The sequence below is a fragment of the Schistocerca nitens genome, chromosome 7, assembly GCF_023898315.1.
Source record: "Schistocerca nitens isolate TAMUIC-IGC-003100 chromosome 7, iqSchNite1.1, whole genome shotgun sequence".
Classification (NCBI taxonomy): Eukaryota; Metazoa; Arthropoda; class Insecta; order Orthoptera; family Acrididae; genus Schistocerca; species Schistocerca nitens.
Window position 1 is genome coordinate 139108622 of NC_064620.1, and position 13824 is coordinate 139122445.

At 43.6% G+C, this 13824-nt stretch overlaps 1 protein-coding gene across 1 annotated transcript in view; it reads left to right on the top strand.

The window, feature by feature from the left end:
- Positions 1–11416, top strand: part of LOC126195503 (sialin-like) — a 758511-nt gene extending 747095 nt beyond the window's left edge. The window contains exons 10-11 of the mRNA XM_049934131.1: positions 6992–7077; positions 11276–11416. Of these exons, the coding sequence (XP_049790088.1) occupies positions 6992–7077; positions 11276–11416 (227 nt within the window). The remainder of the gene's footprint in view (positions 1–6991; positions 7078–11275) is intronic.
- The last annotated feature ends 2408 nt before the right edge of the window (positions 11417–13824 follow it).

Consider the following 13824-nt stretch of genomic DNA (forward strand, 5'->3'; position numbering starts at 1 on the left):
GAAAATACATGTTTAACTCCGGAGGTACGCATAAACGTCATCGAAACTGTGCTAAACGCATTCTCTGAAAATTATTTTTCAGCAGTTAGTTCATGAGCCCACGCGAATGGTAAACGGCTGTGAAAACACACTTGACGTCTTAGCAACAAATAATCCTGAGTTAATAACGAGCATAAAAATGGATGCAGGGATTAGTGAACACAGGGTTGTCGTAGCGATATTGAATATTTACCTCCCAAATCCTCCAAAAATAAACGAAAAATATACCTGTTCAAAAAAGCAGATAAAAATTCACTTGACACCTTCCTGAGATACAGTCTCCACTCCTTCCAAATTAACAATAAACGTATAGACCAGATGTGGCTTAAATTCAAAGAAATAGTATCGGCAGCAATTGAGAGATTTATACCAAATAAATTAACAAACGACGGACCTGATCCTCCTTCGTACACAAAACGGGTCAGAATACTGTTGCAGAAACAACGAAACAAACATACTAAGCCGCACGGGATTAGCCAAGCAGTCTAGGGCGCTGCAGTCATGGACTGTGCGGCTGGTCCCGGTGGAGGTTCGAGTCCTCCCTCGGGCATGGGTGTGCGTGTTTGTCCTTAGGATAATTTAGGTTAAGTAGTGTGTAAGCTTAGAGACTGATGACCTTAGCACTTAAGTCCCATAAGATTTCACACACACACAAACATACTAAATTTAAACAGACGCAAAATCCCAATATTGTCAATCTTTTACAGAAGCTCGAAATTTATCGCGGAATTCAATGCGAGATGCTTATAATAGTTTCCACAACGAAACTTTGTCTCGAAACCTGGCAGAAAATCCAAAGAGACTCTGGGCGTATGTAAAGTATGCTAGCAGCAAGACACAATCAGTGCCTTCTCTGCGCGATAACGGTGGAGATACTATCGATGACAGTGCTGCCAAAGCAGAATAAATAAACAGAGCCTTCCGAAATGCCTTCACAAAAGAAGACGAAGTAAATATTCCAGAATTCGAATAAAGAACAGCTGCCAATATGAGTAACGTAAAAGTTAATATCCTCTGAGTAGTGAAGCAACTTAAATCACTTAATAAAAGCTAGTCTTCTTGTCCACAATGTATACCAATTAGAGTTCCTTTCAGAGTATGCTGACGCAGTAGCTCCATACCGAACAACAGCATAAACCGTTCGCTCGACGACTGATCCGTACCCAAAGACTGGAAAGTTGCACCGGTCACAACAATGTTTAAGAAAGGTCCTGGGAATAATCCAGTAAATTACAGGCCCATATCATTAACGTCGATATACAACAGGATTTTGGAACATATACTGTGTTCGAACGTTATGAATTACCTCGAAGAAAACGGTCTATTGTCACACAGTCAACATGGATTTAGAAAACATCGTCCTTGTGAAACACAACTAGGTCTTTACTCGCATGAAGTGTTGAGTGCTATTGACAAGGGATTTCAGATTGATTCTGCATTTGTGGATTTCCGTAAGGCTTTTGACACTGTACCACACAAGCGGCTTGCAGTGAAATTGCGTGCTTATGGAATATCGTCTCAGTTATGTGACTGGATTTGTGACTTCCTGTTAGAGAGGTCACAGTTCGTAGTAATTGACAGAAAGTCATCGAGTAAAACAGAAGTGATTTCTGGCGTTCCCCAAGGTAGCGTTATAGGCCCTGTTCTGTTCCTTATCTCTATAAACGATTTGGGAAACAATCTGAGCAGCCCTCTTGATTGTTTGCAGGTGACGCTGTCGTTTATCGACTAATAAAGTTGTCAGAAGATCAAAACAAATTGCAAAACGATTGAGAAAAGATATCTGTATGGTACGAAAATTGGCAATTGACCCTAAATAACGAAAAGTGTAATGTGATCCACATGAGTGCTGAAAGGAGTACGTTAAACTTCGGTTACGCGATAGATCAGTCAAATCTAAAGATCGTAAATTCAACTAAATACCTAGGAATTACAATTACGAACAACTTAAACTGGAACAATAGACAGAAAATATTGTGGGTAAGGCTAACCAAAGATGGCGTTTTATTGGCAGGACGCTTAGAAAATGTCCTACACTATGCTTGTCCGTCCTATTTTATAATACTGCTGCGCGGTGTGGGATCCTAATCAGATAGGATTGACGGAGTACATCGAAAAAGTTGAAAGAAGGGCAGCACGTTTTGTAATACCATGAAATAGGGGAGAGGGTGTCACTGAAATGATACAGGATTTGGGATGGACGTCATTAAAACAAAGGCGTTTTTCGTTGCGATGGAATCTTCTGACGAAATTCCAATCACCAACTTTCTCTTCCGAATGCGAAAATATTTTGCTGACACCGACCTACATAGGGAGAAACGATCGCCATGATTAAATAAGGGAAATCAGAGCTCGTACGGAAAGATAGTTGTATAGGTGTTCGTTCTTTCCGCGCGTTATACATGATTGGAACAATAGAGAATTGTGAAGGTCGTTCAATGAACCCTCTGCCGGGCACTTAAATGTGATTTGCCGAGTATCCATGTAGATGGAGATGGAGCGCCATCTGGAGGCAGTTGCATATAGCTGAGAGCCGCCAGGGCTGTGGCTGTGTGGTGGCGGCGGCCTCGTGAGGTATTCGTTTGTGCGTTTTGCTTGATACACGAATTTTACGCGAAATAAAGACAGTTTAAGTAATTAACCAGCAGAGCTACTTGCAATCTGCAACAAAGCCAGTCTCGTCTTCCGCAAAGATTGCATGAAAATAAGCGACACAGGTCTGGAATCGGGGATAAGCTCTAGACAAGCCAGCTGCTTCTCGTCCAGTCTTGTACGGTAAAGACGTCCCCTACCAGCTAAGTCTTCTGCAAAAAATAAAATAAAATAAAGCCAATATGATAACTGAAAGAGTCGATACTGAGCTTCAGTTTACTACGAACGAAAAATTAGTATTACAGCCTCACAATAAGCATTATATTAAGAGCACATGGGGCAAAAGAATATGTTACCCTCCACCCCCCCCCCCCCCTCTCCCCGCCGCAAAAGATACCACGCCAATACCGTGTAAATCCTTCTATAACTTTGATAATTACCTCAGATCGACAGGGAAGAGAGTCCACGTATTTTTTTTTCAGATATGTCACACTGAAGCCACTCATTGATCATCCGATCCCATAGAGACTGCAGATGGGAGGTATTTTCCCTGGTATTAACATCGGATATGTAATAGGCCATCGATGTGCAATAGTTGTCGAGCCATATGGTACTCGAGCCGGCCGCTGTCCGGAACCGCAATGCTGCTACGGTCCAGGTTCGAATCCTGCCTCGAGCATGGATGTGTGTGATGTCCTTAGGTTAGTTAGGTTTAAGTAGTTCTTTGTCTCTGGGACTGATGACCTCAGATGTTAAGTCCCATAGTGCTTGGAGCCATTTGAACCATATGGTACTCGACAATGAGGTTGGTATCCCACCACTGTCCGGTGCACCTCCAGACACGTCTTCGACCAGGAATCTCATAGACTGGAGTAGAATTGTCTCCAGTGATGAGTCCCGCTTCGAACTGGGCCCCGATGACTAGCGAAGACATGTCTGGAGACGCGCTGGACAGTGGTGGGGTACCAACACGACTGTCGCCTGCCATACGGCCCAACAACCAGGAGTGATGGTCTGGGGTGCCATTTCACTTCATAGCAGGACTAATTTTGTTCTCATCCGCAGCACCCTTACAGCACAACGGTAGGTCGACGATATTCTACGCGTTATTTTGCTGTCCTTCATGGCAAGTCATCCTGGGCTTATGTTTCTGCAAGATATGCCCGCTTGCACATGGCGAGAGTCTCTTCTAGTTGTCTTCATGCTTCCCAAATCCTGCCTTGGCCAGCGAGGTCGCCAGATCTCTTCCCAACCGAGAACGTTTGAAGCATTGTGGGCAAGGCTTTTCAACCAACTCAGGATTTTGATTAACTAATGCGCCAGTGGGACAGAATCTGGCACAATATCCCTCAGGAACACATACAATAACTCTATCAACCAATGCGAAGCCGAATAACTGTTCGATGCTCTTTCTCTTGAATAAATCTTCCAATTCTTCTTAAATTGTAAACATCTGCTTGTCTGTACATGGATTTTTTTCTTGGTTTATACGTGCAGTATAAAATTACACTACTGGCCAGTAAAATTGCTACACCACGAAGATGACGCGTAATTTAACCGACAGGAATAAGATGCTGTGGTATGCAAATGATTAGCTTTTCAGAGCATTCACACAATGTTGGCGCCGGTGGCGACATCTACAACGTGCTGACATGAGGAAAATTTGCAACCGATTTCTCAAACACAAACAGCAGTTGTCCGGCGTTGCCTGGTGAAACGTTGTTGTGATGCCTCGTCTAAGGAGGAGAAATGCGTACCATCACTCGGCGTGATGGCATGGGGTGCCATTGGTTACACGTCTCGGTCACCTCTTGTTCGCATTGACGGCACTTTGAACAGTGGACGTTACATTTCAGATGTGTTACGACCCGTGGCTCTACCCTTCATTCGATCCCTGCGAAACCCTACATTTCAGCAGGATAACGCACGACCGCATGTTGCAGGTCTGGTACAGGCCTTTCTGGGTACAGAAAATGTTCGACTACTGCCCTGGCCAGCACATTCTCCAGATCTCTCACCAACTGAAAACGACTGGTCAATGGTGGCCGAGCAACTGGCTCGTCACAATACGCGTGTTACTACTCTTGATGAACTGTGGTATCGTGTTGAAGCTGCATGGGCAGCTGTACCTGTACACGCCATCCATGCTCTGTTTGACTCAATGCCCAGGCGTATCAAGGCCGTTATTACGGCCAGAGGTGGTTGTTCTGGGTACTGACTTCTCAGGATCTATGCACCCAAACTGCGTGAAAATGTAATCACATGTCACTTCTAGTATAATATATTTGTCCAATGAATACCCGTTTATCACCTGCATTTCTTCTTGGTGTAGCAATTTTAATGGCCAGTAGTGTAATAGTTTATAAGTATTTACCGGCAGACGGAAGGGCGCTTATTTGACTAGCGGCAATGCAAGTGCTTAAATAGCCGATGAACCTTTTGATTTGATCATTTGTGGCTCGCCTGGGTGCACTGGAGCAGCAAAGAACGTATGAGTGGCGATTAGGTCGCGTTTCGGTAGTGTCCGGGAAAATTCATAAAACTTGTGGACTTGCTTTTTTTTTACGAGTGTCGGCAGCGAATATTTTGAAATATTTCGGCGATGAGCTAGCCTGTGAATTCAGAATAATTCACGTTAGGAGAGCAGGACATAATATTTTCGCGATTAAATGTGAGTGATCTGAACTTATGTTTTTAATTGGTTAGCCAACGTGGAACTATAATTTAAAACACGGCTGAATGAACTTTGAACTATTTCCGAAATTTTATTCGAGTTACACGTTTGTTAACGTGAGGTACTGATGTGGTTTCCTTTCATGCTGTTGCTTGATCTGTCTTCAGTACTTGACGGGCTATTCACTGGGCCATCTTACCACTGAATCTGAGGGGTGTGCGATGAGGATTCTCCCTTGTGAGTAGTGTGTTCGCCGCACCTCAAGGTGTCGGTCAATTTCGCCGACTAAATATACTGTGGAAATTCCGAAATGACATCTGACGTCTCGTCCGAGAACCATACTTACAACTAGTCCGTCGGTAAAGCCTAATGCAACACAATTTTTAGTAGCATAAATTATATAAGTCACGTTGAACTGCCCAAGTGTACGTCAAACCAAAGACGTGTTCTCATCATGAAGAATTTCAAGGAAGAGTAACACTTGGTTACCAAGAACGTTGAAATGAATATCATGGTTCACCTTTACGGTAACCTGAATTTGTGAGCCGAAGTCGCGGTACGAAAAGTACCCCCAAAACATCACGGAACGACTGCAGTACTGGACTACACACTCCACACGCTGCGTGTTAAACGCCTTATTGGACTGCTGGTGGACTCGACAGCTCGTTTCATCTGAAACGAAACAAAATGGCGACTCGCTGAACCCCGCTGCACGCCTCGAGTCATCCACTGCCCACTGTGTTGTTTGGCCCACTGAGGACATGCAGCTCCATTTGCTGCTATGACCAGCCGACCTTTTGCGAGGAAAGCGATCCCAGGTGTCTGTGGCATGCAGTTGCTGTTGCAGTGTCCGGTCGGAAACTCAGATGGACCTACATACAGAGACAGCAGAAATTATTATCAGTTTTGGAACCGATTACCATTGACAATGGTTGACACCCGTCTGAAGTCCCTGTCGGTTGGGATCTTCTTATGAGCACTGTTCTTACACTGTTCGCTGCAGACAGTCCGCGTTGGTACACCAAAAATGGAGCAATTTCATTCATGGTGTCATCAGAGGCTCGTCAGAACACGACAGCCCCTTTCTGCCATTCTGCCACGTCTCCACATCAACCATCTTACTACGTGCATACACCCTACTGACACACACACACACACACACACACACACATACACACATACTACAATGTCTGTACTACAATTCCTACAGCTCTCACAAGCGACTAGTGAGCATTTTTTGAACGGAGTTACTTATTGTTTCTCCAGTCAATTTACATTTGTTCTACCAAAATGTGTGTATTGTGGAAGAGTCCTAGTCGTGACTCAAGAGTATTTATGTACAGCTAAATTTAATATTTATATTTTTATTTGTGTGGAACAGAAGTTTCCATGAGGAAGAGTCAAGCCAATACAGCTCTAACTGAATTTGAACCATGCAGGTCCATGGCTGCTATGAAAAATAAAGAGCGTTTCGCTCACTAGCTATTTTCCCGGAAAACTGATTCCACCCTGAGATTTTTTTTACTAACTATTCTTCGTATTATTTTACTAATTTAGAAGTCTAAGATATTCTACGAAATAGTGTGCTGTAGCCAAGGATTTTCCTTGTTATTTGTTGCCGTTTTGTTTCACTCTGAGCGCAGTGTTCTGAAGCTTAAAAGTGTCTTGATTTTTTTTTTCTTCCAGGATCTCTGTACGGTATAATGAACGCAATCGGCACCTGCACTGGTTTCATCTTCCCGGCCGTCGTCGGGTACATCTTAGAAGGAGGTGTAAGTACAAATAAAGAATTAAAAGCCCATCTGACGGCTGCTTTCGGCATTATTACCCAGATTCTCACAAACAAACGCACCTGCACAACAGTACACTAGCCTTATTCAGGGAATCGTCATACAGCCCTCACAAGGAACGTGAGAGATGCGCTCTCAGCCGTTTCCTTCATTCATCGAATAGGCAATGCGAGTTATTTGTGCAGTGTACCCAGAACGAGCTGCAGAGACCTGTTCATGGAACTCGGAATAGTAACCACTGCCGCCCAGTATAGTCATTCCTTAATTAAATTTGTCATAATCCAAACACTTCGTTTTCAGACCAACAGCTCAATTCATAGAATCAGTACCAGAATGAGAACAAACTTCATAAAGATTTAAAGTCACTTACTTTGGCCACATCTATAATTCATGAACAGACATTTTCAGTGGTATTGCAGCAGCTATAACGCGAAATTAATAAACGGATCTTCACATGTTGATATGATATATGATTACAAAATCGAGTAAATGTACAAAGAACTTGGCTGTACGAGCCTACTTAATTAGTATGGCGTTGCACGCTCTCTGGCCTGGACGCATGCACAGACTCGGAAAAAAAAAATTTAAATTGGTGGTAAGCTCCTATGGGACCAAACTGCTGAGGTCATCGGTCCCTAGTCTTACACACTACTTAATCTAACTTAGGCTACCTTACGCTAAGGACAACACACACACACACACACACACCCATGCCCGCGGGAGGACTCGAACCCCAGACGGGGGCAGCCGTGTGTAACTTGGCAGGGCGCCCAAGACCACGCGGCATCCCAGCGTGGCACAGACTCTGTTGGGAAGGGTGTCATAAAGCAGTCGTATCCTCCCCTGAGGCTAACTGGTACACCACTGTTGTAACTGGTCCTTGATGTCCTGGATGCTCGATGTGGGATGTAGTTGACGTCCGAGAAAGGTCCCACATGTGTTCTATTAGGGACGGATGTGGATACCATGCGGATCACTGGACTGCCTTAACCACACGCAGACAGTTAGACACACGTGTCATGTGTATACGAGAATCGTTCTGTTGAAAAACGGTGCCAGGATACTGTCGACTGAGAAGTCACACATGAGGACGCCGGATGTCCGTGAGGTACCTTTGTTCCTACCATCCCTGACCTGAAGTCATACCTGATGGCTCAGCACACCCCGATGCCTCCAAAACGTAGGAAACATAGGACTTCTCCCTAGGTCGGCGCCATACTCGCAGACATTGGTCTTCCAGGGATAGTGCAGAACTGTGATTCATCGCTGAGCACAGTGTGACGCCATTCATCAGCACTCCATGCTTCACAGTCACGGCACCAATCCTATTGCAGGCGTTTGTCAGGTGGTGTTAACAGCAGACCACACGTGGGACGGCATTTGTCTGGTGCGGCTGCCGCTAGTCTCCAACCAACGGTGCGGGAAGACACAGAATATTACACTGAGTCCATTACCTGTTCTCGGATGGCAGGCAAAAATCTGAAGAGGTTAAGATGTGCTCGGTGCACAGTACGGCTTTCCGCCCTTTTGGTAGTCAGACGTGATCGAGCGGAACCTTCACGATGAGTATAGCTTCCCTCACGTTCCCATGCAGTCCAATATTGGGACACTGTCACATGCGAATGTCCCACAAAAATCTGGATGTACCAAGATTCAACCAGCTGGCCACATGGAGACACAAAGTGAGGCCCCTTTTAAGCTCTGCCAGGTGCTCATATCGCTGTCTCACACGAGTACGTCGCATCTGCGCGTCCTTCTCAGTGATCGCTCAACGTCTAGATCTACACGGATACTCTGGAAATCACATTTAAGTGCCTGGCAGAGGGTTCATCGAACCACCTTCACAATTCTCTATTATTCCAAACTCGTATAGCCCGCGGAAAGAATGAACGCGTATATCTTTCCGTACATGCTCTGATTTCCCTTATTTTATCGTAGTGATCGTTCCGCCCTATGTAGGTCGGTGTCAACAAAATATTTTCGCATTCGGAGAAGAAAGTTGGTGATTGGAATTTCGTGAGAAGATTCCGTCGCAACGAAAAACGCCTTTCTTTTAATGATGCCCAGCCCAAATCCTGTATCATTTCTGTGACACACTCTCCCATATTTCGTGATAATACAAAACGTGCTGCCCTTATTTGAACTTTTTCGATGTACTCCGTCAGTCCTATCTGGTAAGCATCCCACACCGCGCAGCAGTATTCTAAAAGAGAACGGACAATCGTAATGTAGGCAGTCTCCATAGTAGGTCTGTTACACTTTCTAAGTGTCCTGCCAATAAAACGCAATTTTTGGTTAGCCTTCCCCACAACGTTTCCTATCTATTCCTTCCAATTTAAGTTGTTCGTAATCGTAATACCTAGGTATTTAGTTGGATTTATGGCTTTTAGACTGATTTATCGTGAAACCGAAGTTTAACGGACTCCTTTTAGCACTCATGTGGATGACCTCACACTTTTCGTTATTTAGAGTCAACTGCCAATTTTCGCACCATTAAGATATCTTTTCTAAATCGTTTTGCAATTTCTTTTGATCTTCTGATGACTTTATTAGTCGATAAACAACAGCGTCATCTGCAAACAACCGAAAACGGCTGCTCAGATTGTCTCCCAAATCGTTTTTATAGATAAGGAACAGCAAAGGGTCCTATAACACTACCTTGAGGAACGCCAGAAATCACTTCTGTTTTACTCGATGACTTTCCGTCAGTTACTACGAACTGTGACCTCACAAATCCAGTCACATAACTGAGACGATATTCCATAAGCATGCAATTTACTACGAGCCGCTTGTGTGGTACACTGTTAAAAGCCTTCCGCAAATCCAGAAATACAGAATCGATCTGAAATCCCTTGTCAGTAGCACTCAACATTTCATGTGGGTAAAGAGTTAGTTGTGTTTCACACAAACGATGTTTTCTAAACCCATGTTGACTGTGTGTCAATAGACCGTTTTCTACGAGGTAATTCATAATGTTCGAACACAATATATGTTCTAAAATCCTGCTGCATATCGACGTTAACGATATGGGACTGTAATTTAGTGGATTACGCCTACTACCTTCCTTGAATATTGGTGTGACCTGTGCAACTTTCCAGTCTTTGGGTCCGGATCAGTCGTCGAGAGAACGGTTGTATATTTTGTTAAGTATAGAGCTAATGCATCAGCATACTCCGAAAGGAACCTAACTGGTATACAGTCTGGACCAAAAGCCTTGCTTTTATTTAGTTATTTAAGTTGCTTCACTACTTCAAATGGTTCAAATGGCTCTGAGCACTATGCGACTTAACTTCTGAGGTCATCAGTCGCCTAGAACTTAGAAATAATTAAACCTAACTAAACTAAGGACATCACACACATCCATGCCCGAGGCAGGATTCGAACCTGCGACCGTAGCGGTCGCTCATTTCCAGACTGTAGCGCCTAGAATTGCACGGCCACTCCGGCCGGCGCTTCACTACTCTAAGGATATTTACTTCTACGTTACTCATGTTGGCAGCTGTTCTCGATTCAAATCCTGGAATATTTACTTCGTCTTCTTTTGTGTTTACGCCTCTTATATTCCCTACCAGGCCTGGCAACGAAACTAAACATGATCAACGCTAACGCACTCTGAAGGCCGTTCTACCAATCACACAAAAATGTAAATTTGATCATTTACATACCCGGCGATGACGGGTACGTGTACAAAGTCACATTGCCATCCGACCATGTCTTCTAGGGGCTTCACGTGTTTTTGTCAGGCAGTGTACATAGAGCGTACGTTTCAGGAAGCGTTGGACAACATAGTACTTCCTCCCACACATGTCTCGCAAAATGTTCACGATGAGAAAATCAGATAAATCATAGTTCGTATTGGGGTCTACCGACGCTCACTCTTCCCGCGCAGGATCCATGTAGGGCACTGGAAAGAGGGAAAGGGATGGTAGTACCTTCTGCCTCACATCTTAAGATGGTTTACGGTCTATAAGTGGAGGTGTAAAATTGTGAATAGGAAGTCGTCGTTCTTCGTTACAAATGACTCGGTCAGAACATTCAACAGACCTGGGGCAACAGCACAGCGAACACGTCAAACAGCATCCCACTTCCATTGTTTAAAATTCTTCATAACGAGTCGAAAAACTGATCATGTAACACTCGGTACTTGATGTAACCATATTTATGTCTCTTTTTGTTGCAGAATACCTTAGAGCAGTGGCGAATCATCTTCTTCATCGGGTCTGGACTGTATCTCGTCAGCGGTCTCGTGTTTATCTTCTTTGGCTCTGCTGAGACACAGCCTTGGAACTTCAAGAAAAAGGAGGAAGCGACTCCTTCTTGATATGTGCGCCAAACACTGCACATCCCCTGCTGCATGCAAAGCCAGTACAAACATGCTATTGCGGCAATAAAGTTCTCAGATTACACTTATGTTTGTATTACTCCCCACTACAATTTAATTCACCAATAATTGACACTGGAAGCAATTATTATTTATTACCAGCTCCAACGTAAAATGACCACCAGAGACACAGACTTGGGAACTATAAGGATAAACAACAAAACACACCTTCTCACCCTACAAGTGAAGTACCACATTCACAAAACTGTAACAGAGAAGGAGCAACTCCTAAATTATGAGGCCTACCTGGCAAACCACACACTTTTTAAATTAATATAGCACTTACTATAATACAAATTATAGACGTATGACTACAATTCTACACATATATCAACCACTTACTAGATATCCCCCTCACCCCACCTCTCACCGCTGAATCTTCATTCACCACTACCCATCACCTCCCTGTTACTTTTCTTATAAGCACTCTTCATCATACACACACACTATTACTTACAAAAAGAATAAATTGGACAAGTTGGTAACACTCACAACCAACACAGAGAAGAAATGAATAAACATAAGCAATGTGCTGAGTATAGAACATGTAAAACTATAGTACTGATCTCTCGTTAATGTTCACAGAAGCTAAGTGAAGTGGAAACAACATCAATTCAGTGTAAGTAAAAATGGATTAAAAAAGGCAAAAAATTGTCAAAAATGGATCCGCAACCAAACTTTTTTCGATCTCAAACAACGAAGGGAAAAGCAACAGTTTGCTGAATATGTAAACAAGAGACAAGAACACTGGGGGTTATTTTTACGACAACTTTGTAAGGAAATACTGTTTTAATCCATGAACACCAAAACAAGGAGACACGTTGTGTATCCGTGTTTCCAGAATGACCTAAAAGAACTGTCTCTATCGAAAAATAATCTTTAACTGCAGTAAGCTTAAGATGGAAAAACCAATAATAATTAATTGCTATATAGTGAGACCAGAGGCTAAAAATTTAGTGCGGCTTCGTGACGGAATTTTACAAGACATTCCATTACTGTATGATTTACAATGATCAAAGAGAATAATATTATCACTGCTTCGCACTCAATATGGCATCCTTGGACATACAGAAAGGATATGACAATGTCTGGAAGGTGTACATTTGCCATTATCACGCATGCGGCACATAAGATGGCATATGAAGGATGTCCTAGTAGCAAGGGGTAGCATTGAAGAAGGTGATAGTATAATCGTGTGAAACAGGAAAAGTCTTGTAGACAAATTCTCGATTTCGAAAGCTTCCGAGATATGTGCTGTCAGGTATCTGTCATCATTATGAGATTAAGTAATTTGTTACCTATTTTTGTGGTCATACATTTTCAACAGTTCACAGTACCTGTTTTACAATTCACGGTAAATTTATAGTGGTCCACTATATAATTACGACGACTTAAAATTGATTTTCAGGAGCTCACAAAGGAGTCATGAACTTCAACACCAACTTCGATGCACTGTGCAGCTCTCAGGAGATCATATTCCAATACTTGCCTTGGTTTCTTTCTGCGTTTGTGTATGATGGGAGCAGTTTCCGTGACGTGAAATAAAGTTCATCTCTCGATGATCTGTTGCAGCGTAAACATTCGTCTTCATTGGAACCAGTAAACAAAAATCTAATGTGTTGAGTTTGGAGATGTAATACTACTGATAGTTCAAAACTGAAATACGAGGTATTAATGTTCCATAAAATTTATTTTGTAACTCGTAGTGAACCAGCTTTCGGCTTTGTAGGCCATCAGACAGACCACACAAGAATGGGAGAGACAGGTTCCAGCCGCACAAAGATTGTTATTGCCAACAACATGTGACCATTGCACGAATACATATAAGAAATAATGCAAATTGCACTGGTTTGGTTTTATGTAGGTACAAAGCAAGGAATATTCTATAGAGATGTTGTAAGGCATCATTCAACCCACCTTTCAGCATATCACGTACCTGCAGCCACCTATTCTAAGCATGGTCGATTACTGGATTGAATGAATGTGGTATAGTGGATGGGTGCCAGGAGGTGCCGTATTAAAACTCGGCAGAGCTTTTCAAATGATTTATTCGTTTCCACTACAGAGCTTCGTTGACCTCGGTCCACGCCACAGGCCCCGCATTGCTGAGGCCACTGCCCCAGCGACCTGTGCAACGCAACGCTGTGTCGTGCCAGCCTTGTTCGCCTGCTGTAGAGTTCCTATTACGTCAGGATGGCTGCGCCATCAGCCGACTCAGAGGCCACCGTCCTTGCTGACTCCGCGCTGCTCCACCGGGAGCCGTAGGCCACCCCGGCTGCTGCTTCTTTCTCGGCTGGCGTAGATGGGACCGTGGCGGCAACGACCGCCCCCGTTCCGGCGTCCGAACC